This window comes from Syngnathus floridae, chromosome 21 (assembly GCF_059516105.1).
Source record: "Syngnathus floridae isolate MCC-2025c chromosome 21, RoL_Sflo_1.0, whole genome shotgun sequence".
NCBI lineage: Eukaryota > Metazoa > Chordata > Actinopteri > Syngnathiformes > Syngnathidae > Syngnathus > Syngnathus floridae.
Genome location: NC_142433.1, coordinates 475,138 through 500,956, shown reverse-complemented (window position 1 = coordinate 500,956; position 25,819 = coordinate 475,138). Strand labels below are relative to the sequence as shown.

Here is a 25,819-nt window from a genome sequence, read left to right as displayed (position 1 = left end):
GCATCAAATTGGAAATTGTTAGCAACAGGTGGAAAAGAAAAGGCAACAAATGGCTCCATCATTCAGAAGCTCCCAAAAGTCGCAGTGATAAAATACTGATAACCATATTGATTTGCATTCAAGGCCCATAGAGCATCCATACCAAGCAAGGGTTTTAGAACGACACAAATGAGTACGCTGCCCAATTATTTTCAGGGCTCAGCAAAAAAGGCGCCATCACCACCCACTGAGCAGACAGGTGCAGACTGGAATTGCTTGGCCCACAACAGAGGAAGCCGTTTGCCAGAGGAAGGAGAAGAAAGATGGAAAGCAATGAGAGGTGGCCGCATGTTTGCAGACATCTACAACGGCATCCGCCTTACTCCAACCAGCAGCACATGAAAACAACACCAATCCTATTAAAAAACGTGTTCAACTACTAACAGGAAATAACGACCGCATATACGAACAAATAGTATCATCATTTCATTGATGAACTAAAGCAAAATACGATCATGAAATCAAAGGCCCGTTTGGTTCAGCTGGCATTTTACTGCCGAAAATGACAAATGCTATTGCGCGCTGAAAAGTGCTCTCATCTCACTCCTGGAAAGATAAGCCACGTTTCGAACTTACGCGATGTCTCGACATCATATAAACACAAGGAACGCTGAGGAGCAAAACTGCATTGACCATATATGGAGATATGTTGGGCTCACCGTGGCTCGGAGCACAACAGAAGCTTTGACAGAGCCTTGCAAGTCTTGCCATCTATTGTAAATGAACGCATCAAGGAAGAATGGACAGAACGCGCATGCAGATTGCCTCAAACATATGCCAGCCACTCGGGTGGAGGAGCTGAGACATTTGATTGTTCTTTTCATTCTTTGCTGTGTTTGTGTCCTGGTGCTTCCAAGTCACTTATCAGCGCTTAGAATGTGAAGGTTGCTGACTTTGGGTTGATGACTTGCTCCTCCAGCGAACCCTTGATACTAAACCTGTAATCTGGCTGACGCTGCGTCATCAGCGTGCGGAAAAAGTGCTGCATCCAAACAACGGTCACTCTTGCTGGATTTTTTTCGTACATTTTAGTTTTTAAATCTTGTTGATACGAGTGAACTTGAGTCATCAGATAAACTATTGCAAAAAAAAAAGCAATACATCAACCCATCAGCTCGCGATACGCTCGGCGAGTCAGCAGAGATCACATTTCAAAATCTGATTATGACGAGGAGTCACGCTTGCACCGTGGAAGATTTACTCGAGGAACCACAAATCAGTCAAGCCTGCACAATTTTGTGGCTGCAGTGTATGAGAAAGGCAAAAGCCTCTCCGGGTGACCTTAAGGAGAGACAAGGTCAGATTCACACACCCACAATGACTTTTGATTTCGTTAGCCAACAACATTTTCCATGCGTGTCTCCCAAATGGGGCAATGTGGCTGGCTTCCTATTGCTGTTGATTGGTGCACAAGTGTCACTCAGTCAGTCAGTCGCTGGCAAAAATGACCAATCACAAAGAGCAACAGGATGACTCGGGGGGGAAATGTCAGTCCTAATCACAGAGTGCAGGACAACAGTAGCCAGAGGGAAGCAGGAGGAGGAGGAAGAGGAGGAGGACAAAAAGAAGAGCTAGCCTGCTTAGTAGCTTGCTTTCTTTCTTTCCTTCCTTCTCTCTCTCTCTCTCTCTGACTGTCCTTCTTTCCCTTCTAATCTATGCATTTGACTGCAGCAGCAGCAGCAGCAGACTGCAGGAGGATCAGCGATGAAGTTTTGCTGAATACTAAACGTTGGGGCTCAACTGAAGCAGTATGCCCTAAACGTGAAGCAAACATTCAGAATTGGAATGAGATCAGCACAAAAATGGGATGGAGGGAACGAGGAGCAGTGGCTCGAGTGCTAAATGGCGTCAACGTGTGATTAACGGCAAAATCAATCCACTGAGTAGTAATATGGCTTGCCTGCCCTCCTCTGCTTGATTTCTTATGCCTCAATATATGATCACACGCACTATAATAAGCCAGAGGAATTCCAATAAAATAGCCAGCAAGTGTGCAACGAGATTTAATTTATTTTATTTACAGGGATACCGAGTTCGAGGAAGAGGTTGAGTCCACGAGGATTTTTTGGAATGCATTATTTCACCGGTGTTACTCTTGTCTATACGACGACTTTGTTTTGTTTTGTTTTTTAACCTTGGCATATTTGGATGTGTCAATATCAGACGCCACTTCCGGAATGTCATTAAAGTAATTGTGTCTGCCTTGAGAATTGAAAGATCATTTGTCACATTGCATTTTCTGTTGATGCCAATGTCCACGCATACTGCCACTTTTCGATACACAACTCTCCCTGTTTCGACAAAGTCAAGTAGTTGACAATGAGCAGGATAAAATACATTTTATTCAGTGCGCGGTGGGTGCTCTTCTACGACATGTCTTCCTTGTGATGCTGTGGCTATACAATGAAGAAAGAAGGCAAGAAAGAAAGAAAGAAAGAAAGAAATGTTGCTTACAACAAGAGAAGGGAGAGCCACAATTTGTAAACGGGCTGGCAGTGAACGAGTTCATCCCAAATGAAGCAAACCAAACAACCTCTTGTGCACTCTCTCTCTCTCTCTCTCTCTCTCTCTCTCTCTCTCTCTCGTCATGCCGGAGGCTACGACAGAACCCGAAGCCTAACTAAGGTTGCATCTGATCAATTGCATGGGACAATAACAACGCTACAAACGGCATAAGAATGCTACAAAACAAGAAGACGGAAAGAAGCAAAAGGTGGTGAGAGAATAGCAAATGAAGGTCTCCTTCACAAACACTACAGCAAGTACAAAACAATGAGAAGTTACTAACAAGTGCTTGACGACAACATTCTTTTCCACCTTATTGCTTCACATTAAAAGGGAAGGAACCATTATTGATGACTCTGTACATGAAATCAAGCCAGTGGGACGGGAAGCGTGAGTCTCCATTTGTACAATCCCAAGAAACATTCCCTGTCTTTGAATGACGCCACTGCATTATTGAGGACCAATTCTGATTGTAAGAAAAGCTATACAAAAATAAACTTAGTCATCTCAAAGATTAAAAGACCAAATGCCCCTTTGAAAATTTTGTTAAAATCTCCAAATTGGAGAGGTAATAATATTTCACAATCTTTGTAGTACCTGTTTTCTTTCCTTACAAACTTGGGTTTTTTTTTTTTAGGTTTTTTTTTTAGTCGTCGCTCGGTCGGTCGGTCAGTCGGTCGGTGATTTTGGCAGTAAGTAGAACAGGAGAGGGAATTGGGAAGATTCTTGGGAATTTTCCGGCGACTCTCCCGGTGACCCTTGGGACACGACTTCACGCTCACGGAGGTTAAAGTTCATAGTTAGTCCCTCTGATACCATCTGGCGCTCTACGTCCAAGGCAGTGCTGTTGGTTGGTTGGTTGGTTGGTTGGTTGGTTGGTTGGTTGGTTGGTTGGTTGGTTGGTTGGTTGGTTGGTTGGTTGGTTGAGTGTGGCTCAGTGCTGAGGTAAAAAGGATGTCAGGTGGCTGAGAGAGGAAGGAATGAAGGAAGGAAGGAAGGGAGGAAGGGTGATGTAGGCAGCTGAGCGGTGGGAAAAGGAAATGAATAGGAAGTAGAGGAAAAGAAAAAGAATCGAATCAGCAACATCTATCTCGTAGGGTGCAGGTAACTATCCTAGACTTGATCCCAGAAGTAGATTCAAAGTCTCAATCGGTCTCAAGTAGGCCCGGCTGACATTCCATTATGACGCAATGAAAATCAGCAACAACATTTACTGCTCGAAAATGTCCCTTTTTAAAATACTTGGGTAAATACAAACAGCAAAAAATTGAAATATATATATATATATATATATATATATATATACTTTAGGTTTTAATTGTTCTTAATAAGTCACAGTGCCACATCACGAGTGAGCTATTCATTTTTTGAAATCATTATTCCGCTTCGATGGCTTCGGAAAGTCAACTTTTGAAAAGCACGGCAAACAGAAGAAAGTCCATAGCAAGCAGCATGGAGACAAGCCACCCGCACAAGCTCAGGAAGAAAATGCATCATCAATTGAAATGTTGCTAAGGCACAAAGTGGGAGGTTGGCCTGTGTTTACATAGCAGCATAGTCAGTCAGCTGAACAGTTCCAGACTCCCAGCTCGGATCGCATAAACAGGGCTACAATTAAAGCCACATGGGCACCATTATTTAACGTAGCCCATTCTGAGGGAGGGGCTGCACTTCATGTTGGACTGCACTTCACATTGTACGCTGACACAAAACAGCCATTACACAAACTTACTGAATGCAGAGGGCCAGTATTTTGCTTTTTTTTCTTGCCATCGCATTTGCATTGGGCTTTTCTGCTCATTGGATTCAGTGTACTCATCTAGCTTGGTCGCTGGCATTTATTGTTACTGCGCTGGCTGGCTCATTAGAGCTTCATTTAGTGTTTAACTACTTGAGTGAAATGTGATCTGAGGGTCCCTGCTAGGACAAATGCAATGGCAAATGCATTGCCATGCCTTGCAAACAGGAGAAATGATATTGCCCTAGCGAAACAATGGACTTCATTACAAATCACAGTCGAGTATATCAAGTTTCAATTTGTGCATTTTTTTTTCCTCTCGCTAGACCAACAGAACGCAAATGGAATACTACTTAAGTCATACTTATTTTGGACAAACCTAAAAGTGGCCTTTGAAATGAGACCAAAATATATTGCTCCACTTTTGCTCCATCTTGTTGTCATTGAGAACAAAGGCAAATCATTGACAGGCCTTGCCTCTTTTTTTTTTTGGTCAGAACATGAATATGGCCCATAATTGTTTTCTTTTTGATGGAGATTTGCATCCGACTCAGCATTTTTGGAGTTCTTTTCGGAGCCTCTTTAGGTCATATTCATTTTTGACGTCATTCCAAATCATTTCAGTTTTAAACAGTAAATAAGGAAATGAGTTTCAGTACTTTTGAAAAGGAGCTTATCATTTTATGTGACGCTCTAAACGTGAATGCGATGCAAGAGGGATACATACCTCCACTGGATGAGCTTGTCTTACTCAGGGGAAATCTCCGTTTCTTGGTGGACAACCACTTTGGTGACCGACATATCTGGGTGTTGTTCTTTTGCTTCTTTTATAGCCTGAGCCAAAGCCTGGAGAAAGGACACAACGGTCGTAGAGCTCGATCGATGGCGCTCATTCAAACGGCTTGTGGAACAAACGTGTACACACTATGTTCCTCCACTTGCATGTTAGTATGAAAGAAAGCATCATTTACCTTGTCATGATCAATTTCAGTATCTCCAGTAATGACAATTCTCTTCTCAATGCGAGTTTCTGAGATTCCCCCTTTCACCGTCTGCCAAAGACATTTTCATATCAAGAAAGTTGGAGATGATCGCTGATTGGTTTTTCAAACAAAAACGGTCTGTGAGCGACAATATCTTGGGCTTCATTTCTGACTGCCTATTAAAGAGCATCGAGGCTGCCCAAAGCATAAAAGAGATGTGCCAGTTGTAATGACAGCATTCAAGTAAACGGATTGTACCGACTGGCAGACCTTGGTGATCTGGGTGGTTGTGGTGGTGCTGATGGTCTCGGATGTGATGGTCTGGGCACTCAGCAGCACTCCGGAGTCTCGTTCTGCAAAGTTGTCCACAGGCTGCGGGAGAGACACCTTTGAAGTGTTAGTTCCATTTCAAAAATCAAATAGCATTTTTCTTCTTATTCATGATAATAATAATAATAAGACACAGTATGCCTCTTACCTGGGCTGACTCGTACGTAATGGTCTTTGTCTCAGTGTGAACTAAGGGGATGTCTTTGTAGGCCACCGTTCCTCGAAGAGAGTTGGTGACGTCCGAGATGGTGATTGTCTGGGTCTTCAGCACCGGAGACTGCAAAATCAGAGTCAAGCTTGCTGAGAAATCCAACAAGAAACGTTACAGATTTGATCACTAATAAACATTTGCAGCCATGCAAAGTTATTTCATAGAGTCGACAGACAAGCTGTTGTGACATCTAGCAAAATCAAAAATAAATAGTGAGTCTCAATTAGTGTCATAACCAATAAGATAATGGGATGGAAACATTTGAAATCCTAGCAAGGAAAACAATAAATGTGTAGAAAAACAATAAACCCCTTTACACATTCTCCTCCCTCCCTCCCTCCCTCCCTCCCTCCCTCCCTCCCTCCCATTCATGTTGCACTGTGTAGGAAAAAAAGTTGCGGTAAGTGGAAGCAAGTCAGAGTCCAACATGCCAAAGCACCTTTTCTTACTCAGTAAATTTGAAACATCCAAAATTCATTCTTTCAGTCATCATATATTTGAACTTCTTATCAACATTAGTCCAGCCAATAAAACCAATGCAGGTAAACAATTGAACAAGAGCGCTTGATTTCAGTCTCTGGGACTGGCACCTGACATCATTTGCTTGTTGTCTTGATTGGGATGATGAAGCAGATTCCTAAAATATGACTAGTCCTCCTTCTTCTTCTTCTTCCCATTCATTCATGATGGAAAGCGTCCCGCAAACAAAAACAACTTGTCATCTTCAACGGGCATGCAAAGAGCATCTTCGGAGTCCACCTTTCCAACCCTGGAATGTTGTTCCTCTGCCCGAGTAGCAATTGTACACAAGTGGGCAATTGGCTGTCAGCAGAACAATAAAAATCCAAACGTGATTGGCAACATAAGGGAGGCAGTGCGTGCATGCATGCATAAGGAGGCCTCCAAATGACTCGGAGTAATATGGCCTGTCAGCATTTGCTCAAAGGCAGGCCGCCGCCGCCGGCCGGCCAGCCAGCTCGGCTTGTGATTTAAATACAAACCCCCCAAAAAAATCACATTTTCAAACAAGGCGGCATCATATTTCTTGGGTGCTAAAAACATCAGCATTCTAGTTTGTATGGCAAAAGTATTGGGCCACTTGAATTGGGCATGTGTAAACTCGGGCAATGTCTTGCATCCATTTTGTGAACAAAGGGCTTGTTTAAGAGTGTGCGGAATTGGAGCACAGCACTGTAATGGAAGCAACACATCGGTTTAGTGTCCTTTTGAGTGATGAATCACATTTCTCCGCTTGGCAGTCTGATGGATGAGCTGAGTGAGGCTTGTTGAATGCCAAGAGAACATTACCTGCCAGTCCACATTGTGCCAACTTCAAGTTGGAATGCTTGGCTTGGCCACAGCCGCCCGCTCATTCCTTCACAAATTTGAGACGATTCGATGTTGGGAAAGGCAATTTTCATAGTGCTCGTTTACTCGTCGTTTTTGACACACTTTGTGGGCCAATTTGATGGAAGATAGGATCTTATCAAAAAGGCAAGTGTGTCATCTATCTGGGGCCCAACACTTTTGTCTTCTCGAATAAGTAGACATTGAATATATATATATATATATACAGTAAGTGTCATGCAGCCAACATGAGGATACTTGAATGTCCTCGATTGTGACAATCATGTGATCTGCTCAAAGCGATATTGCACAACATTGTCTTCTTATTCATTGAGCGCGAGAATCCCTCCGAAAATGTTTTGCGGTCAAATAAAGCATAATGCTTTTATCTTTTTGATCTCAACATTGACGTTGCTGGCGACAAGCATTTCAAAAGCAATCGTTGAATCATTTGTAAAAGATTTGAAAGAAGAATGCTTGGTTCTACACCTGAGGAAGTCATGAAAATGCCCTTGATTGTCTGCCTCAACTTGGTCCGACATGAGAATCATCATGCTCATTTCAACTACCTTTACTTACTACGAAAAAGAAACAGAAAACAATCGGAATTGTTCACACAATTCTGAGGACAACAGATGAACCATTACACTGCGTAATAGAGCTAAACACGTGATGTGTCCTTAAACACTTTTCTAAGACTCAAAACAAATGGCGTTTTCACAAACATTGATTTTAGTCATCATTGAGAGCAATTGACTTTTTTTTTTTTTCTTTCTTTTTTACTGTCTGTGTAAACAGATTGGCAATAGACATGCCGCAGCTGTTCAACTGGAAATTTCAGAGAGGACGACTAATGATGGTGTAAAGCGTCCACTTTGGGTGTCCAGAATGGAGCGCTTAACAGATCGCCCCCTGACGATGCTTTAAGAGCTGATCTGGGTTTGCTGGCAGGAAGAACAAGAGAAAGGTGCAAACAGATACGTAGATCAGCTCCAAACGCAAGATCGAAACAAAACGTTGACAACAAGACAAAAGCTGCAGACGCAGCGCGATGACGACTGAGGTAGAGTGAGGAAAACACATGGCTGAGGGCAACTTGGACATTTTCAAATAAAAGCCAACCACAGCACGGTCAGAGCCATGGCAAGCAGGCCCGACAGGAAGAAGGACATCCGAGAGTGCCTATAGTGCGTGTGGAGCCTGGACGGGCTGACCTCACCGGAGCTGTCCAAGCGTCTGGCCGCATCTGGCACCCTGACAGCCACCTCCAAAGTCTCACCACAGGCTTGCTCATCTTCCTCCTCCTCCTCCTCCTCCTCCTCCTCCTCCTCCTCCTCGTCCTCGTCTACCCAATGTACCTCACTGTCCTCGTCGTCCAGCAGACAAGCGTGCCTGAACAGAGGCGATTCCCCCGGCGTCGGGGACAAGCTACATGCTCTTACCTTTGGTCCAAACAGCGACTGCCGACCAGGAGAGACAAATAACAATGAAGGCACACGTGTGGAAAAGGAAGGCTCAGCTCACAGGAGCGCAAAGCAAGTGGACAAGAAAAGAAAATGAAAGTGATGGCACAATTGCTTTCTCTACAATTGACTTCATGGGACATCATAAAATCATGTTTTGCGGATCACGGGAATTTGTCAAATCATGCCCTTTACTCGATTAGAGCGAGTGATTCATCTCCAACAAATAAATGCCTCTCGCTCCTCAAATTAATTCCCTTCAGAAGAAAAAAACAATAATTAGGCGGTGGAGTAATGACACTGTCATGCTGCCAAAAGAGGGGAAAAAAGGACAGGAGGGAAAGTAAGATTCAAGGAGGCAGCCAAAGTCCTTCTAATGCTTATCCTTTCCAAACAAAGGTTAGTTCAGCCCCAATGCATGATTGGTCAACTTGAAAATGAACTCGTCAAATTACTTTCCTATAGCTCCTGAGCTGCTTGCTGCAGCAAAATTGAACACAATTTGGTGGCGAGCTTTTGTATTATTCATACATATATCTAAAGATATAAAAAGAAAAAACATCCATCACTGGGGATTTGTAGCCAGTCATGCAGTGGCCAAGATTGCTCATTTCCATCCGACGTGTCATCATAATTCCCAAGGTTGTGCAGTCATACCAAAGTGATCACAGTTTTGCCTCAAGCAATAGTCCCATTACAACACAATTTGGAGTGGAGACATCAAAAGACAATGAGGGGAATGGTCGGAGAATGAGACACACAAAGTTCTTCTGGCTTATTCCCCATCGGTCCTTTTGTCCTTCCAACTTCAGCCGGGCTCAAAACATGCAAAGAAATCATCTCAGCCATGCGGCTCATTGCTCGATGAAGCAAGATGACACGCTGTGCAGCAGCCATTGGAAGAGCAAAGCGAGCTAGCTATTGCGAGCTAGCTATTGCAAGCTAGCTATTGCAAGCTCGCTTCAAACTGTCACCTCTTTGTCATCTTTTCCTCGCTGCCTTTCACACATTTCGACCGACTCCTGCGGCTAAAAGCCCACTGAAGTCTTTGGTTTTGCAGCCAAGCGCAGATGTTCCAGATGGGATGTCATTGTGGCCGGCCGGCCGGGCTGCCTGCCGGCCGGCCGGCCTGCCTGCCTGCCTGCCGGCCGGCCGGCCTGCCTGCCTGCCTGCTTTTGCCATGCTGGGGTTGGCTGTGTTGACCTTTTCAAATGCAATGCACCTTTTTCCTCACATGCGCCACATGGCTACTTTGTATGGAGCCGCTGTGGCACAACTGCGCACACACACACATCCAAAAAGAACCTCTCTTATGATTGCAATTACTCATGCAGAAGCAAAAAGAAAATGACACAAGCCGACAGCGCCATCAAGTGGATCATCTGTGTACCTGCCAAATCATGAATGAACTCGCACACACACAGCCTTTGGATTGTTTGCAAAGCCCTCAACCTGAACATGCCTCCATGCAAACGCGTAAACAACATTTCAAAACCAAATTGGACTTTTGACTCGCAGCCAGGAAGGCTGATGGACGGATCAAGATCAGCAATACAATCATGTCAAATCGTACGGCTTGCGAAAAAAGAACTACTCCTCATTTAAGACGTTACTTGTTAACCTGACTTTGAAAGGTAAAAAACGACAGCGACAGTATTGAATTCAGAATGATTTGCTCAGCTCTTCTAAGATCGCGAATTAGCTTCATCTCAAAATACGATAGCAGCATTGTGTATGGAAAAAGGAAAAAAAAAAAAAAAGATGCATTATTATCCACCAGCAGGCAGACTCACCGCAGGTTGCAGCTGGCCGTTGATGCTCGCCGTGCGGAAAGGCGAGTTGCTGGAAAGACGCTTGTCCCATTCACTGGGTCGAGGCTCTGGTACAGACTCCATGAAACTTCTCTTCAGCTCGCTGATACTTGTGTGGTGACGCATGATCTCCGTCTGGGTCTTATCCACGTCCTTCAAAAGACAAGCCGTCGTGTTAGGAGAGGAAATGGAAAGGCCGCAAATACAACAATGAACATCTTGACGATGACACAGGCAAATGATACGTGAGTGTTCAAGACGCAATGCGGGGATGGAAAAGCAACAAGCAATCAACCGGTGACCAATGGAGAAGGAACATTGTCATACGACATCCAAACAAGACATGAACGTGACAATGTCAAAGAGAAATCAAATCAAGCTACTTGCATCAGAGTCAGAGAGGAAAATGGTGCATGCCAAGCCTTTAGGGTTAAGCTAATGGCACACAAGAAAAAAAGGTCGACACAAATATGAAGCAGGCAGAGAAACATGAAGACGACATTCCAAACAGAAGTGAACGCCATACAAACCTCCAACATTAAATTGCTATGTCTGATATAAATAGTTTCACCCTCAAGTTTCTTAGCTCGTTTCTGCAGAAAACACAAAACATCATTTTGGAATCATTCACAAGATTGCATTCGCCTCGCAACGGAAGCCCGGCCGGCCGGCCGGCCGGGGCCAAAATCATCGACCGGGAAAATGATTGGCAAAGGGACCCACCGACCGCGAGGGACGCACTCACGACAGACGGCATTTGCATGCAAAGCCTGCAGCAGAGCATCTCCAACTGGGCTACTGTCACCTTTCAGCAAAGTAGTCTTAGGTACATTTTTAGAGCACAAAGTGTAAGACGACATCACTCACCGTTTGTCGAAATTGAGCACAAGCAATTTGTACAAAGTGATGCGAGCGAGCGAGCGGGCGCAAATCAGAGCTTATTGTGTCAAATGTTATTTGGATGACTGATTGATTCCAAGCAATGAAGGCAGAATGCATCATTTCACATCAAACAACTGCAGCCAGTGGAAAGGTTTCAGCGCATGGGCATGATGTCAAAAATAAAAGCCAGCCCAAAGAGTCACGAAAGAAAAGGCGTGCAAGTGTGGCAAGCAGGAAGACTAGGTGACTTGGCAGATGCATGCTAACCTTCCTCACTCGCATCATTTCCATCTTTGTTTTGTCCTGAGGAGAGTGCTGCTCTCCCAGTAGAGAGAGGAAAAAAAAGTCATGTTTATACGATGCTTCTGGCGTTGAAACCATTTGCCCTGTACGTCAACAAACCTGGCTCTTTTTCTCTCGTTCGCCATTGGCAGCCGTCACAGAGGGGGAACGTCTCCGTTCTCTCCTGGCCAACGGCTGCTAGTACACACACAGCTCGCGCATGATCACAATCGAGCCCACGCACCATTTGCAAAAGCCCATTTCTTTGGACACACAAGTCCTTGGAAGCTAAGTGTACGTCGTATGTTTTCAGTATGTCCGACTGGATGTTGGAGCCCCACCAATAAAAGATAATAAGATTGCACTGAGTATACTCAATACCTTGATTTCTGGAGTGGACTCCGGCCTGGGGCTCTGGCTTTTGCCGGACTGGCTTTTCCGACCGTGGCCCTTCAGCTCGGCTTTCCTGTCTGCCGAGCGCTGGAACTTGGGCGTGGAGCCGTTGCTGCGCTGGGCCAGGTGAAGGGTGTGCAGCAGAGGCGACGGCGTGCTCTCCCCGGGAGACAGCGGCGACATGATGGGGGCGCTGACCGGACGGCTGGATTTGGTGCCCGGGGTGGACGCCATAGCTTGAGTGAACACACAAAAAAAGAAATATTACGGCGGGTCGCAGATAGACAACACGATAAATACGTAAGTAAATAGACCGTCTACCTCCATCCATACTGCGGGAGTTCCTCTTACTAGACGTGCGCTGGAAAGCCGGAGCCGGTCTGTCAATGAGCGAGCTGGCCTGTTTGGTTTGAGCCTGAGTTCGACCGCTGTAGCGAAATTTGGAGCCCAGAGCCAGAAACTTTTTGGGAGTTGCCACCATCTCCGTGGAGATCAGCCTGCGCGCGCGCGCACGCACAAAGTTGGATCATGGAATAACATGGTCGTGATGTCTAAACATCTCGGGAGCATACATACCTGAAGAATGTGTGATGCTCTACACACACTTTCCACAGTTTCTTGGCCGCTTTGTAGTTTGGAAGTTTGAAGCCGATAGCGCTCTCATAATGTTCTACCTGATAGAGAAGATGACGAGATGTCTGACGACAAGCTGAAGATACCATTTGCACAGGCGGCTGAATGACGACGGTGTACCTCGGATGGACGTATTTTGATGAAGAAGCTGCTGCGCTTGTATGAGACCTTCAGGACTTTGGGCCAGGGAAAACGGTTGATCCTCAGTTTGTCTTTATAAACCATCAGACCATTGGAGCAAACTCCCAGCATGATGTCAACACCATCCAGATCCTGACACAAACAATGAGGAATGGCTTAGAACTTGCACAGTTGAGGAAATATAAAATCATGATCATATTTTGTTGAACATCGATGGATTGACATGATATTTTTTATGACTATCAACGTATGCTAAATGTATTCATTCCATCATAAACAGAAGTTTGAGTGGCTTGAATAGGATCGTCTTGTACTGTTTGCTAAGAGCCACAAGGGGGCAGCACGTTCATGTAAAAGCCGCCATGTCAGAATGAAACCCCCCGGCTGATGCAAACAGATTGACCTGATTTCTGCTCTAAGATCTGACAAGTCACATGTCTTCCTGTTGTTGGGCCCGCACGGGCAGACATGTTTTTCCTCTCCTAGGCGTGCCATTTGTTGATCTGGCCACAGCTCCATCTCCAGCATCATATGCTCTCAGCCCGTGGAGTTTGAAAGAATGACCATTTGTTTGTGTTCACCTTGGCAGGGTGGAGGTCAACTCCATACATGGACAGCTTCTTTGCGTTCTCCAGGAACATCATGTCAGCTTGAGCTGGACTCATTGACCTGCAAAGTCAAAATGACTCTTAATCAAGTCAAGGTGGCACTTTGGACCACTTGAAAATGCCATTTAAGCCAATGACTCGAGTTGAGATAGGAGCACTTCCACCACTGCCGACGGACGGACGGACGGAGCCAATGTTCTTACCGGTAAGTGCGGTGTAGCTCCATCATCTTGTCCTCAAGCTCCTTGGTCTGCCCCTTAACCATCTTCATCTCCTTAGCGTAATCAGCGGCGTGCACCTCGGGGTCATACTCGCCCAGCTCTGACTGCAGAGCGTAGGAGCCCAGCAAGGCCAGGGTGACAAAAGAGCACGGCAGACGCCCTTGCAGGATGTCCTTGCGCAGTTGCAGGCACAGGTAATACCTGGAAATGATGCCGAAAAGGTCAAATGTTGTCAAGGAATGATCCGCTTTCATTTCACAGGGAAAAATGCTTAGAATGTTACAATACCTTGTGATGTCCTCCGACAACTGGGCCGGATCCGGAGGGTAGAATTTCACATTGAACGTGAAATCATAGTTGGCCCCTTCAAAAAGGGATGACAAATTAGAGGATGAGGGGAGCCCCGGTTGTGGCCCGTATGGAGCTTACCTTGCACCTGCCTGCGGATCTCCTTGGCCAGATCCATCAACGTCTGCAAAAAGAAATGAGGCATGTCAACATCTAGCTTCGGTCCCCGACCGGGTGAGCGCCACGAGTTAATCCGCTTCCCGGTGACGCCAACATACATATTCAGAGCTGCTGTCGCTCGCTCGGTCGGGACGGCGCCAGCAAATGAGTGACACTTTGACAGCGGCTCACCTTCACCTTGGGCGTCTCCCAGATGACCAGCCCGTAATAGTCTCTCTCCAGCAGATTGAGGTGATCGCATACTTTTGTGAACAGCTCCTGGCCTTTGGCATGTTTCTGACAAAAGACCAAAAAAAAAAAAAGAGACAGTATTTCAGTGCAAGCGCTCACCTGATAATGACAGCCAGTTGTTTCATGCCGGTGCATGGGGCTCAGGGGAACATTGCCCAAAGGACCACTAATAGCTTTTAGCAGGTGCTTAGCAAACGAGAGCTGTTTCCGTCTAAAAATAGCACACATCACGTCACGTACGGGCCTTGTCGTCGCTGCCTTTCTATTAGATTTATGATTGAGTCATAAAGTGGTCCTTGTTGTTCACCCATGAAAAGCCGACCAAAGAATGCCGTTAGCGGTTCTTACATCCAGTTCACACTCATAGAGAGTGTCGTCCAGCAGGGTGACTTTAACTTGCATGGTTTTGGGGCGCCGTGGAGCTTTGGGAGTTTTGGATTCCTCCTCTTCTTTTTCTTTCTCTTGGCTACTGCTGCCTTCAGAAGCGTCCTCCTTCTGCTCCTCGTCCTTCTTGTTATCCCCGTCTTTCTCCAGCGTAGCCGCCTCTGCTTTCTCCTTGTTGAGCGGTTTGTCTTTTCCAGCCTCCTCTTGCTCCTCCTCCTCCTCCTCGCCTTCTTTCTTCTCTACTTGGGCAGCCTGAAGAAGATGAAATACAGCTGATTATTAGGGCTGATGAATCGGGGCAGGGTATCGAATAAAAAGGCGTGATGCGTCCTGACCTGGGCCTCAGCGCTGCTAAGCGAGTGCTGATCATGGGCCACCTCTCCCTCAATCTTCAGCTCCGGTTCAGGGTCAGCAATGGGGGCTTTGGCCTCTTCTTCCTCCTCCTCCTTCTCCCCTCCCTCGCTCTCACACTGCGAGCGTCTCTTCAGGAAGGAGGAGAAGAGGCGGGAGAGGCCTCGGCCGCCGGCAGAGTTGCGGTTGCGAGGCCGGAGGTGCTCGTCTTCGGGAGAGGCCGGCTTGGCGTCCCCGCCAGCCTCCTCTTGCTGCCTTGGCTTCTTCTGGTGACTCTCGGCTTCGTCTGTCGTCATGGTGACCGCTGTGACACACAACGGTGACCGTGAATAAATGCAATAGACACCTGTTTTGAGCCATCTCGGGGCGGCCATGTTGTTGTCAACTAAATACCACGTGACGCTCGCTCGGGGCAAATGCAATTTGTTAATGAAGACAGTGATGCTAGACAAAGCCAGAGCTGGGTCTTTGTTGCGTGATAATGCTCTTCTCCAATGATGCAAAATAGGATGGTTGGATCAAAACAGGATCCATGCAATCAATTGCAGGCAGCAAAAGTGTGTTATCTTTGTATTCCATCAGTCACTCTGCTGACACCAAAGGTCCTGGTTGCCTGCAGTGCTGGCTGCTGAGTTTTTGCTGCCACAGCCACACAAGTGCTGACGCGGCACAGACAATAGAGTGCGGCCTCCAACGCACCAGGTGGACCCAGAGAGAACAGCTCAAAACAGCGTGTTCTCATGGCTTGAGAGTTCAGTCAGCATGTGCAGCATGTGCAGCATGTGCAGCAAGCTGACTGTGTGCACTTTTTAGTCCGGGGCAGCGCTGCTGATTTTTTTTTTTCTCTGCCAAATCAATTTGCAATATGTGCTAAATGGCCATTCTGGATGTGGGTCGGAGGACATAAAAACACAATAAAAAAAGAAAAAAAAAAGAAAACAAGAATTACATCATTTAATCGTATTTCTATTGGTCAGCCTATTTTTTTTTTTAGGCTACCCCTAATAAAAAAATACACGGACGGTCTCTTGTGGTGGTATTCCGTCATAAGGGAATCAAATTGTAATGAGTCGATCGCTCGAAATGTAGAATCAGAAAAAAGAGAAAGTCCAGATGTCAGGCTGAGCTTGTTTGAAGTCAAGACCTCGACTTGACCAGCTGCTTTAAGAACATACGACAAAATATTGAGCAAACTATTCGGCGCAAGGCAAAATTTGGACGATCCCAGGCTTAATGTTTAAATCACGTTAAAGTTTGTCCTGCACATTAACTTTGAGAAACATCATTGTTGAAATCAAAACAATTTTCATTTGAAGATGGTCTCAACTTCAAAATGAGTCTTTACATCCAAGAATGTTTGATTTGATTTATTATTTTATTAGGAATGCGTTTCTGAAAATGAAGTACACGGCAGCGTTGATGCCTGGCTGCCTGGCTGCCTGGCTGCCTGGCTGCCTGGCTGCCTGGCTGCCTGCCTGCCATGCAGGCTAGCCTGAGTCAGAGCGCTGAACGTGAGCTTAAAAACAGAAAGCGGCTTTAGAATTAATCGGGCCCTGTGTGGGATTAAAGGACACTGCTCTGACGTGGAGTGCAGCCGTCCGTCCGTCCATCCATCCATCCGTCCTCCCCACCACCCACACAAGCTATGGAGAAAATCCAGAAACTAGCCTGACCCACATGAAATCAAAGGCAGCAAACTATTTGTATATGTTGGAATACTCCAGACTGACAGCCCTACTGGGCACTTCATAAAAATGTTGAGATTTCAACTTCACATCATCATAAAAAAAAAAACCCATATACAATATATAAGATTTTTTGTCAAGCAAACAAGCAAAACAATCAAACTTGCCAATGTAGAATGAATGTAGACTACAAAAGGCAGTGGAGGAATGGAGACATCACACTCCGTTTTGTTCACTCCAGTCACAAAAGTGTCCTCTGAGTGCGAGATGAAACAAACATGAGGAAAGAGATAAATATAGAGTGAAACTAATTTTAGCTGAAAACAATTGCTTCAAAAGAATTGACCTGGCTGGCACACTGACTTGCTGCAAGGATAATCATCAACAACAGAGAGTCTGCGATGTTCGTTGACATGTCTGACTTCTCTAGCAGCAGACCTTGTCGAGAACAGAAATTGCAACTGGTTCTAAAAAGACTTTTCAAATGTATTTTGTCATATTGGTGTGTTTTATTTGATCTTCTGGACATGTATGTTGATGAACTTTGCCGCCACCACCAGGGGGCAGGTGAGATGCTTTTTCTTTGCTGTCACATAATTCATTTCGAGTCGTTTCCATGGACAACAGTGACAATGTCTGTGAACGTGTCATTGTACAGTCAATTTACTGGCAACAACACAATCCAACGATGACACATCAATGATCATCATTCAATTTTAAATGGCAACCCTCATCCCACAAACTGTCATGCATTCATTAGACTGGGTGGTGCATTTCATGCTATAGCTAACCTATTTAACCACATAGCGGCTGTATGTTTACCAACAATGAATGCATCACAAATTTCATCAGACAAACTCCTAAACTCCTAACTCAAATTCTGTCTTACTACCGCACTAAAGAACTAAATGTGTATTTAAATGATTAAGACGATAAAGGAAACTTTTTTCATTATATTTAAGATGCTCAAATGGCATATTGCCTTAAGGTGCAAACGTGAAGTGGATGGTTGAAGAAGACAGTTGGAAGGAAGGAAGGAAGGAAGGAAGGAAGGAAGGAAGGAAGGAAGGAAGGAAGGAAGCCACAGGGGGTGAAAAGCGACACAAGACAATCAATTTGAATTAAAAAACACACTCACAGGCGCCTCCTGCTCCAATGCTGCTGTATATAGGCGTTTTTTGCTATTGGGGACCATATGTCTGCTCAGTAGCCTTCTAATTTGACACCTCGAAAACACAATAATGAATCATGCAATTTATTTTTTGACGCGACCCACCATTGAATCACATCTGCTCATATGCGCACTCGTAACAGCATTGACTAAGCGACGCGCACGGGTCCAAATGAGCCCCAAAAATATCATCCAAATCAAACGCAAGATGTTACCGACATAGGCAATGTTTAAAAGCATACGAAAAGAAAAAAGCTCGTTTTGCAGCAACAAACAATTAAAGGGGCGGTGGGTGCACCTGTCTGCAAATGGCGCTGAATGGGGGGGGAAAAGATGTCAACAAATTGGCTGGCTTTAAGCGGTGGAAATTCACTCACCGGCTCAGCTCTGATCATCCAGCAGAAAATAACCACGTCAGTGTGTAAAAATCGGTTCTTGCAAATGATAGATCCCTTCTATTTGTAGAATTAGCCAAGTAGTGATTCATACGCGTTCATCCAGCAGCTTGCAATGTGTTTAGGTACGAGCGCGTCGCCCCCGACGGCTTTGCCCTCTGCTTAGTCTTACAGGCACCAGAACAGCCAGCCGAAGTCGCTGTGCAAAGATGGGCAACTTCAGCGCTGGAGGGAAGGGAAACCATTTTTCATCAGTGCGACTTGGAGAGTGAGTGGGGCTACGTAAAACCACACACTTCCTAAAATTCCACTTTAAACGTGGACAAAATATGTGCAGAATATGACCGTTTAATAGCTTGCATGTTTCTACTTTAGCGGCTGCCAATGTCATGCACAGACCCGACGAGTCTATTTTCTGCCTCGTCGGGCATATTGCGCATATTGGAGGCCGGCCAATGCAGGGTGCCACTATGATTGCTGGGAATGGACGTCATTCATTCCGCTTTGACAACACAAAGACACAAACGATCAATTACACCCAATTCTACCTGTACAAAATTGACCAAAATACCAAAGAAAACTCCGCCCATGTTAAAAAAAAAAAAAAAACTGTTCCAAAAAATTTTAGTTTGTATAGGCATTCATTACAAATAGCACACTGTCAAAAAGTAAAGGTGAAAAAAATGAATAAACGTCTTGTCTTCGTGTTCTTTGAATATTTTGGATACATGTTCCTGAAGCCAAATAACAACCTGTTGTGCAACGATCATCAAGCCTGTAAGACAAGACCCGGGGTTACCATATAATAATATTCAGAGGAGGAGGGGGGGGGGGGCTGCTATGTAACGAAGCAAGTGTATTTGCCAATGGTAGGAGCAAAGTGAAAAGCCTGCACCAATCGCCGTCCTTTGTCTTACTGGGTTTTTTTTGTGTGTGTTTTTTTCGGTGGAGCTTTATCATCTGTAACCAAGGATACTGATGATCCGCGACTCGTAAAAATCAATACATCCATTTTCCCTTGGGAGTGCATGAGGGAAAAGGGAGAGCGCAACTCATTTAAATAAATTCATGAAAAAGAGGCTGCTTGCTGATTGGATTCCAGGGAGTCAATCTATCTATTATTTAACAGTCTGTGTGAGGATCATAGCTATGATTGTGTTTGGACGGCATTGGTTATATAATGCAATATGGTTGCCGAGCGAGAGCACGCTAAACGTCATTCATGGTATCTCACTATACTGTACTCATGAGGTAGAAATAATAAATATAGTAATATTGACACATAGGTTAAAAAATGTTCCAAGTGATTTTCTTCATTATGGAGAATGATGTTGAAATCGGGTAATTTGTTGTACACATTTAATAACATGGCTCTATGCAGTGCACACGCAAGTACAAACACACACACACACACACACACACACATTTTAATCCTCCTGGGATTTATTGTTAAGCATGCATGGGTCTCTTGAAAAGCAACCTATAAATCCATCCATCCATCCATCCATGTTCTATAGTGCTTATCCTACCTAAGTTAGCGGAACTCTATCCTAGCTGATCATACACACAAGATGACCCTCGAATAATTAATGTATATATATATAGTGTATATGGTTCCACTGTAATTTCACATTTTAAAATACAGTAGAAATATTTGACATGATGGATTTAACACAGTCTAATTCCAGAAATACTGCATAAACAGGTCAAAAGATTCCCTTAAAGTTTGAGCTCGCTCAGCATTTTCATCCAAACTAAAGTCTAACAAACTAATCAGCTGCTCATTCAGCACAAAGGAGACGGATGGTATGGCAGGAGTGGCCGGCCTTCTTTGTATGTACTATGTCTGCCTGTAATTGGCATATCTAAGCCACTTTTGTCTGGGGAGGGCTATTTTCAGAACAACAAATCAGCAGATTGTACAGTTTGGCTTTCTTTCCACATTTAAACCCTGCACCCCCATCCCATCCATCCATCCCATGCATCCCATCCCAGCACAAAAGGCCACCATTTGCCCTCAGCCTACCCCCGCTTGGCTATCATGGCAGGTTCCCCTCCCTCCCTCCCTCCCTCCCTCCCTCCCTCCCTCCCTCCTCCCAGCGTCAGAAGCAGGTGCTGAGCCAGATTGTCTGCTGAGATGAAGTGACAGCAGCCCCCTGGGGGGAGGATGCCACTTCCACATTAATGCTCAAGACCATGTTCAAGGGAGAATGCTACAATCATAGGAGAGTACAGTCTACATATTATTTTCAAATTCTACACAGCGAGGAAAAATAAGAATAAGAATTAAGTTACCAGGCTCCAAAAATGATAACTTTAGCCTATGATGCAAGTAAACCATTAGGCTATTATAATAACTCAAAATTTAACAGGAGTGATTAATATTTTCCATTAATCAAAAAGCCCATCATGGTAATGAAACATTTGGAATGATGTTGCGTAAAGTGAACCACTCCTATTTTGCAAGATCAGCTGAACCAGCATCAATGCATTCATGAGACACACTTGCAGAGCGATTCCCCCCCCCCCCCCCCCCCACAAGCTCCAAGTCAAGAACTGCCCAAACATATGAATCCGTGCTACGCTATAGTGGCTAAACATGATGTCATATGATGATGATAATCCATTCTAAATTAGACCACCTGCTCAGTTATTTCATCCATATTGCTCTCTGCTACAACCTGCTGGACGCATTTGGTACAGCATAAAAGTCAACTGCACTGCAACACGGCTTGCTCAAATACTCAAAACTAAAAGCGAGGCATGCAAAAAGCAAAATAATGTGAATGCAATATTTGAAATATGAGCTTGCACTCTGTATTAGAAAACAACAACTGGGCAGCGCTCCCTCCCAATCGACACAGTCAACTCAATCATTGATTCTTCTCTTTTACTCACCAGTTGGCCAGAGGGAGAATTTTAGAAGTCATCAGCAGTGAGCAGTCAGCAGTCAGTGTTTTATAAAAGAAGATGAATAAACAAGGTTAGCACATTTGCTCAGCAATGTATTTTCGCAAATGAACACAACAAGAAGTTTCATCGCTATTAAACACACAGTTCCACAAAAGTGGAAGCATTTCTACACCAGTTTTGCTTGGAGAAGTCCATGTTTTCCTTTTACGATGTCTGCAGTGTCTCCAGGTGGAGATTCTTCTCTGAGACGAGCAGAAATGCACCGTGGGAGTTTAGAGTTAAACGGACCGGCAAGTTCTGCAGGCCAAACGGTGTGGGCCTCAACAGCTCTGACTGAACATGACTTTAGATTTGACTAGGTAGGTAGGCATGGCGCAGCAGCATGCACCTAGCAGCCCTACAAGACACCATTTGGCAGGATTGGACAACGCAATGGACAACATTGAATCTTTTTACTTGGCTAACAGCAATACTGTAAAGGTTACCAACATGAAAATGTAACATTAAGAAGCACATAAATGCTGAATCATATTTTAGAGAGTGTATGGCTTTGACCCATAAGTTCCGCTGCAAATGATTGTGATTCACAATAACTGTCAGACAAAACTAAGATGTCATGAAAAGAAAAATGGTAGAGTTGATTTACCTGTACTCTTGTGCAGTTGTGCTATTTGTCATCCACTCTGCAGGCTACATTGTCACCTCCACGCACGGCCACGCACGGCCACGCACCCTAATTGCGCGTGGGAGTGGTCGGCGCGGTTCGGACACTGCTGCGTCAAGCTAGCATGAACACCGGAAACACCTTCAAAATACACAGCAGCTCAGCTATCGTAAAGTTGATCTTTTACAATCGTAGGAGCACAATGTACGTGGGACAACGTCTTGGTGGATTGCGCGCTCCATCAGGTGTACATGCGTCGTTACGCCTGATACCGAGCGAAAGGAAGATACAAAGAGTAACCTGCTGCGCGGTTGTGGTGATGGTGGCAAGCAGCCTGGCAGATGAGGCGATCGCACTGCAGCAAAGCTAGCAGACAGCAGCACGATCCACCCCAACTCAATTCACAGCGGTTGTTTTGATGCGCCAAATCCCCCTTGCGGTCACAAAGGGAATAGCGCGCGGAGCTGGGATGGCGATACAAAGGAACCAAGTAGAAAGAAATACTTGGTTGAACCGAACTCAAGTCTTTTTCACTGAAACATTTTTCAAACATCTGAGCAACACTCAGCATATGTATAAAAATAGACTTTGTTTATTGGAAAAAAGACAAAAGTGCAACAGACAAGAACTCCTTAGTATCTTAGTCAGGTGGTTACAGTGGAAAAACTAAAACAATACAATACAGTCCGCGTTAAACATAACTTATAGTACAAAACTGTACACAGTCTCAAAGTATTCACACTTGTACACGATGTATTTGCTTGCTGCCAAAATTGTCCATTTGTTTTTTAAATAAGATGGAAATAATGCAGTTGTATCAGCAATCGCCGGGTCACGCTACAAGTTCCTTTTCAGACGAGTCAGTATACAAAAGCCAAATATATTTGAACGATGTCTGAATCTTAAACTTGTTTTTTCTCATATATATACGTATATGCATAAAACTAGGCATGAAGGGTTATCTTGCCATATGTGGACACCCTCAGTCTACCAGCATCTCCACATTCTTGTGGCTTTTTGTCAATTACAATTTCTCATTGGGCACATCAATACAAACTTGCACACCAACTTGTCTCAATAGGGGCCAGAAATTGGCCAAGATTGTGGACATTTTAAAAAGAAAAAAAAGTGGTAAATATCGCTTTTGTTGATTCACACTCACATTCACATCGTCACGGGGGGGGGGGGGGGGGGGGGGGGGGGGACTGAACCCATGCGGCTTCCACAATCGTTTTGCTTGGAGCCAAATACACCACAGTGGCAACTATTGCTCTTTTCACAAGGGATACAATAATTGTCAATCAGCGGACTCGTTTGTACCTTTCGCTTTCTTCTTCCAAACTGAAAGGTGTCAATAAGATATGACCTTGAGATTTGAATGGGGTCTCTGAACAATTTCAAGAAGAACGTCGTCCAAACCAAATTTAAAGCAAGGGCAAACGTCCGCCTTTGGATGAAATTGCGTGTTTGTAGTGGTCAGATTGGGGGGGGACACATGCAGTCAATGTAAAAGGCCCGGCCGGTCAATATCGCTCGTTGTGCTCGTAGTCACCCGTCATCCTCCGTGTGTTGGAAGCCAGGAAGATGTCATTGTCTCGCGGGCAGTCAAAGTGGCAGGAGCAAGTCTTGATGAACATCATCTTTTTCCTGAACACGTCTCCTTCGGGACAGCGGAACTCCACCTCGGCGGTGACGGTGGTGCGAGGCGTGCAGCAGCGGTTGTCGGTACAAACGCCGCAGAACTTGGGTTTGTATGACCTGGTGCTGGTGCAGCCCGACAACTCAAAGCGCATCCCTTTCTGGGCCTTCGGTGTCCGCACGCATTTCTTGCCACGCTGAGGGAGAGAATGAGCAAATCAATCCATCGCCAACGATCCGTATGGAAAAAAGAGAACGAAAAAGCAAACCTCCCAAACCTTAATTTCCTTCTCCTGCCGGCTCTCGCAGGGTCGAAGCATACAGACCCTGGTCTGTCTTTCCAGCTGACAGCGCCGGTTGTCGTTGGTGATGCGGGACGAGACGGCCATGCCGCAGGTGGCCGAGCACTCGCTCCACTCTGTCGTCTGGACAATGCAGTTATCTCGGGGACTTTCGGCTTCGGCGCCTTGAAGGGCAACCTCCCTGAAGCCTGCCGCGGGTTCGGAGGAGGGCAAGGGATGAATTTGAGAAGCTCCTGCGAGGGCAGAGGCGCACGGGCCATTTAACACGAGGGATGGCTCGTTTGACGGAGCGATGTGATCAAGTCGCTACTGACCGCCCACGACTGACTGATAGAGGTGGTCCTGAGGGGTCTGCTCACACACCCACTCCTCGCAGCACTTTCCCGGGATGTGGATGCGGCGAGGGTACGGGCAGTCGGGGGACGCAAAGCGGACGTGACTGGGGCAGGTGGGCACGCATCCGATTTCGCCGTTCATGCACACGCATTGGTGTTTACAGCTCGGCCGGAAGGACTCGCCGCTGTGGTAGATGACGCCGCCCAGGTCACACGACTGACCCTCTTGAGCTGGGGACAAATAAAGAATGAATCCGTGACGTCATGACAATCATAATGACGCAGCTTGCAGAGAACGAATTGCAAAGCTTTCACCGCCTTCACAACAGCACATGAACGATACAGATGGAAATGATTCTGCAGGACAGAAAAGCGTTACCCATGCAGATGCCCGTGTCGGTGTCGCTCAGCAGTGCGTAGTCGCAGTAGAGCTCCTTGTGGTGGTCGCAGGGCTCCAGCAGGTTGCAAGGCTCCCCCAGCTGCCTGGCGCACACTTTACAGCAACCGCAGCCATCCAGCACCAAGCTGGTGCCTATTGGGCAGGGAGGGGGCTCGGCGGGGCAGGCACAGGGCTGCGAGCATTCCTGGGCCCCTGTCTGCAAGAATCAAGAAAAGCGGTTAGCCACCGTTCAAAAGTAGGAGGGAAACATCTAAATGTGTAACTAACGTTGTGGCTACCGACGTTACAGAAACTAACTCTGGATGTTCAATTGAAAATAGCTGCGAATGAGACAGCTTTAAAGAACGTCCACAAGAGGGCGACATCACACCGCACTCACGCTGCTTTCAATGTTGACAGTATTTCTACTGCACTATTGACATACGCAATGGAAATAATATGATTGATTTTCAAGATTCCAAGATCAGGTGCTGTCTGCGTCAATGAAAATAATAGCAGGTTAACGCAATGACACTCGCTATGACTCATTGCTGCTAAGTGACAACAAATGATGCTGGACGGCTGAGGGAAAACCTACTTACCAATGAGGAGACAATGAGCAGAAGAAGAGAGAAGATTGCTGAAGCTTCCGCAGACATGATTGTTCACAAAGTGCTCACTCTGTTGTATGTTGGATCGGTTCTGGTGGCAAGAGTCTTGGTGGCTGGCTGGCCGGCCGGCTGGCTGGCTCTTGTTTACGCTGCTTAGCTGACTGATGAAAGGATGGTGGGGGACTCAAGCTTAAATACCAGCCCAGTGGGTGTAGCCAGAGGAACACGAGCCCATGCCACTCTGCACCGAGAGGTGAAAACATTCTGATTCAAAATTTCTACACCCCTGTAAGTTCCAATGGGCGGGTGGGGTGGATGAAAAGTGTGCCAGCTGCAGAAAGCAGCAAAGGCATGAGAAGGCTCCCTCTCTCTCTCTCTCTCTCTCTCTCTCTCTCTCTCTCTCTCGCTCTCTCTCTCTCGCTCTCTCGCTCTCTCTCATACATGCTAGCTGACAACAACTCCAGAGAGGGGGAAAAACAGCATGACTTGGGATGTCAATGTTCTTGCTTGCAGAGGATGAAAAATGATGTCATGAGGCGAGGTGATGGCTTGGGGAAATGCCAAACACCGACAAAGTGCAGCACATGCAGGGGCCACGAAAGGCACGCTTGCACACTTTTCAAAGGGCTTTCATTCATTTGAGTCCATTCAAATAATTATATACGTACGTATTTCATCAATAGAAAAATAGCAATTTGAGGGGCA

The 25,819-nt window shown here is 45.6% G+C and overlaps 2 protein-coding genes across 23 annotated transcripts in view; both read right to left on the bottom strand.

Moving 5' to 3' along the window:
* The window catches only part of epb41a (erythrocyte membrane protein band 4.1a), a 33,777-nt gene extending 12,379 nt beyond the window's left edge, over positions 1-21,398 (bottom strand). For 7 of the 22 annotated variants that reach the window (XR_015855098.1, XR_015855097.1, XR_015855099.1 and 4 more), the window contains exons 1-21: positions 18,255-18,458; positions 15,006-15,325; positions 14,635-14,922; positions 14,227-14,331; positions 14,017-14,059; positions 13,876-13,951; positions 13,570-13,788; positions 13,340-13,427; positions 12,738-12,890; positions 12,561-12,658; positions 12,306-12,481; positions 11,973-12,220; positions 11,712-11,789; positions 11,577-11,624; positions 10,958-11,020; positions 10,815-10,862; positions 10,410-10,580; positions 5,744-5,872; positions 5,536-5,652; positions 5,254-5,334; positions 5,010-5,128 (exon numbers count right to left, since the gene is read on the bottom strand). Coding sequence is in view for 16 of the 22 variants with exons in the window: in XM_088365629.1 (XP_088221755.1) it covers positions 5,030-5,128; positions 5,254-5,334; positions 5,536-5,652; positions 5,744-5,872; positions 10,410-10,580; positions 10,815-10,862; positions 10,958-11,020; positions 11,577-11,624; positions 11,712-11,789; positions 11,973-12,220; positions 12,306-12,481; positions 12,561-12,658; positions 12,738-12,890; positions 13,340-13,427; positions 13,570-13,788; positions 13,876-13,951; positions 14,017-14,059; positions 14,227-14,331; positions 14,635-14,922; positions 15,006-15,317 (2,640 nt within the window). In the remaining 6 variants the exon portion in view is untranslated. Of the gene's footprint in view, positions 1-2,363; positions 3,565-5,009; positions 5,129-5,253; positions 5,335-5,535; positions 5,653-5,743; positions 5,873-10,409; positions 10,581-10,814; positions 10,863-10,957; positions 11,021-11,576; positions 11,625-11,711; positions 11,790-11,972; positions 12,221-12,305; positions 12,482-12,560; positions 12,659-12,737; positions 12,891-13,339; positions 13,428-13,569; positions 13,789-13,875; positions 13,952-14,016; positions 14,060-14,226; positions 14,332-14,634; positions 14,923-15,005; positions 15,326-17,844; positions 18,152-18,254; positions 18,459-21,170 lie in introns of those variants that run through there. The other 15 variants (XM_088365628.1, XM_088365626.1, XM_088365631.1 and 12 more) reach the window with 15 other exon arrangements.
* A 1,641-nt stretch (positions 21,399-23,039) lies between these two features.
* ccn2b (cellular communication network factor 2b) lies at positions 23,040-25,493 on the bottom strand. Its single transcript, XM_088365859.1, has 5 exons — positions 25,106-25,493; positions 24,504-24,720; positions 24,104-24,355; positions 23,766-24,022; positions 23,040-23,684 (listed from the first exon to the last, which is right to left on the bottom strand). The coding sequence occupies exons 1-5, from the start codon at positions 25,160-25,162 to the stop codon at positions 23,373-23,375; spliced, it is 1,095 nt and encodes a 364-aa protein (XP_088221985.1). The 5' UTR covers positions 25,163-25,493; the 3' UTR covers positions 23,040-23,372.
* Between the last annotated feature and the right edge of the window lie 326 nt (positions 25,494-25,819).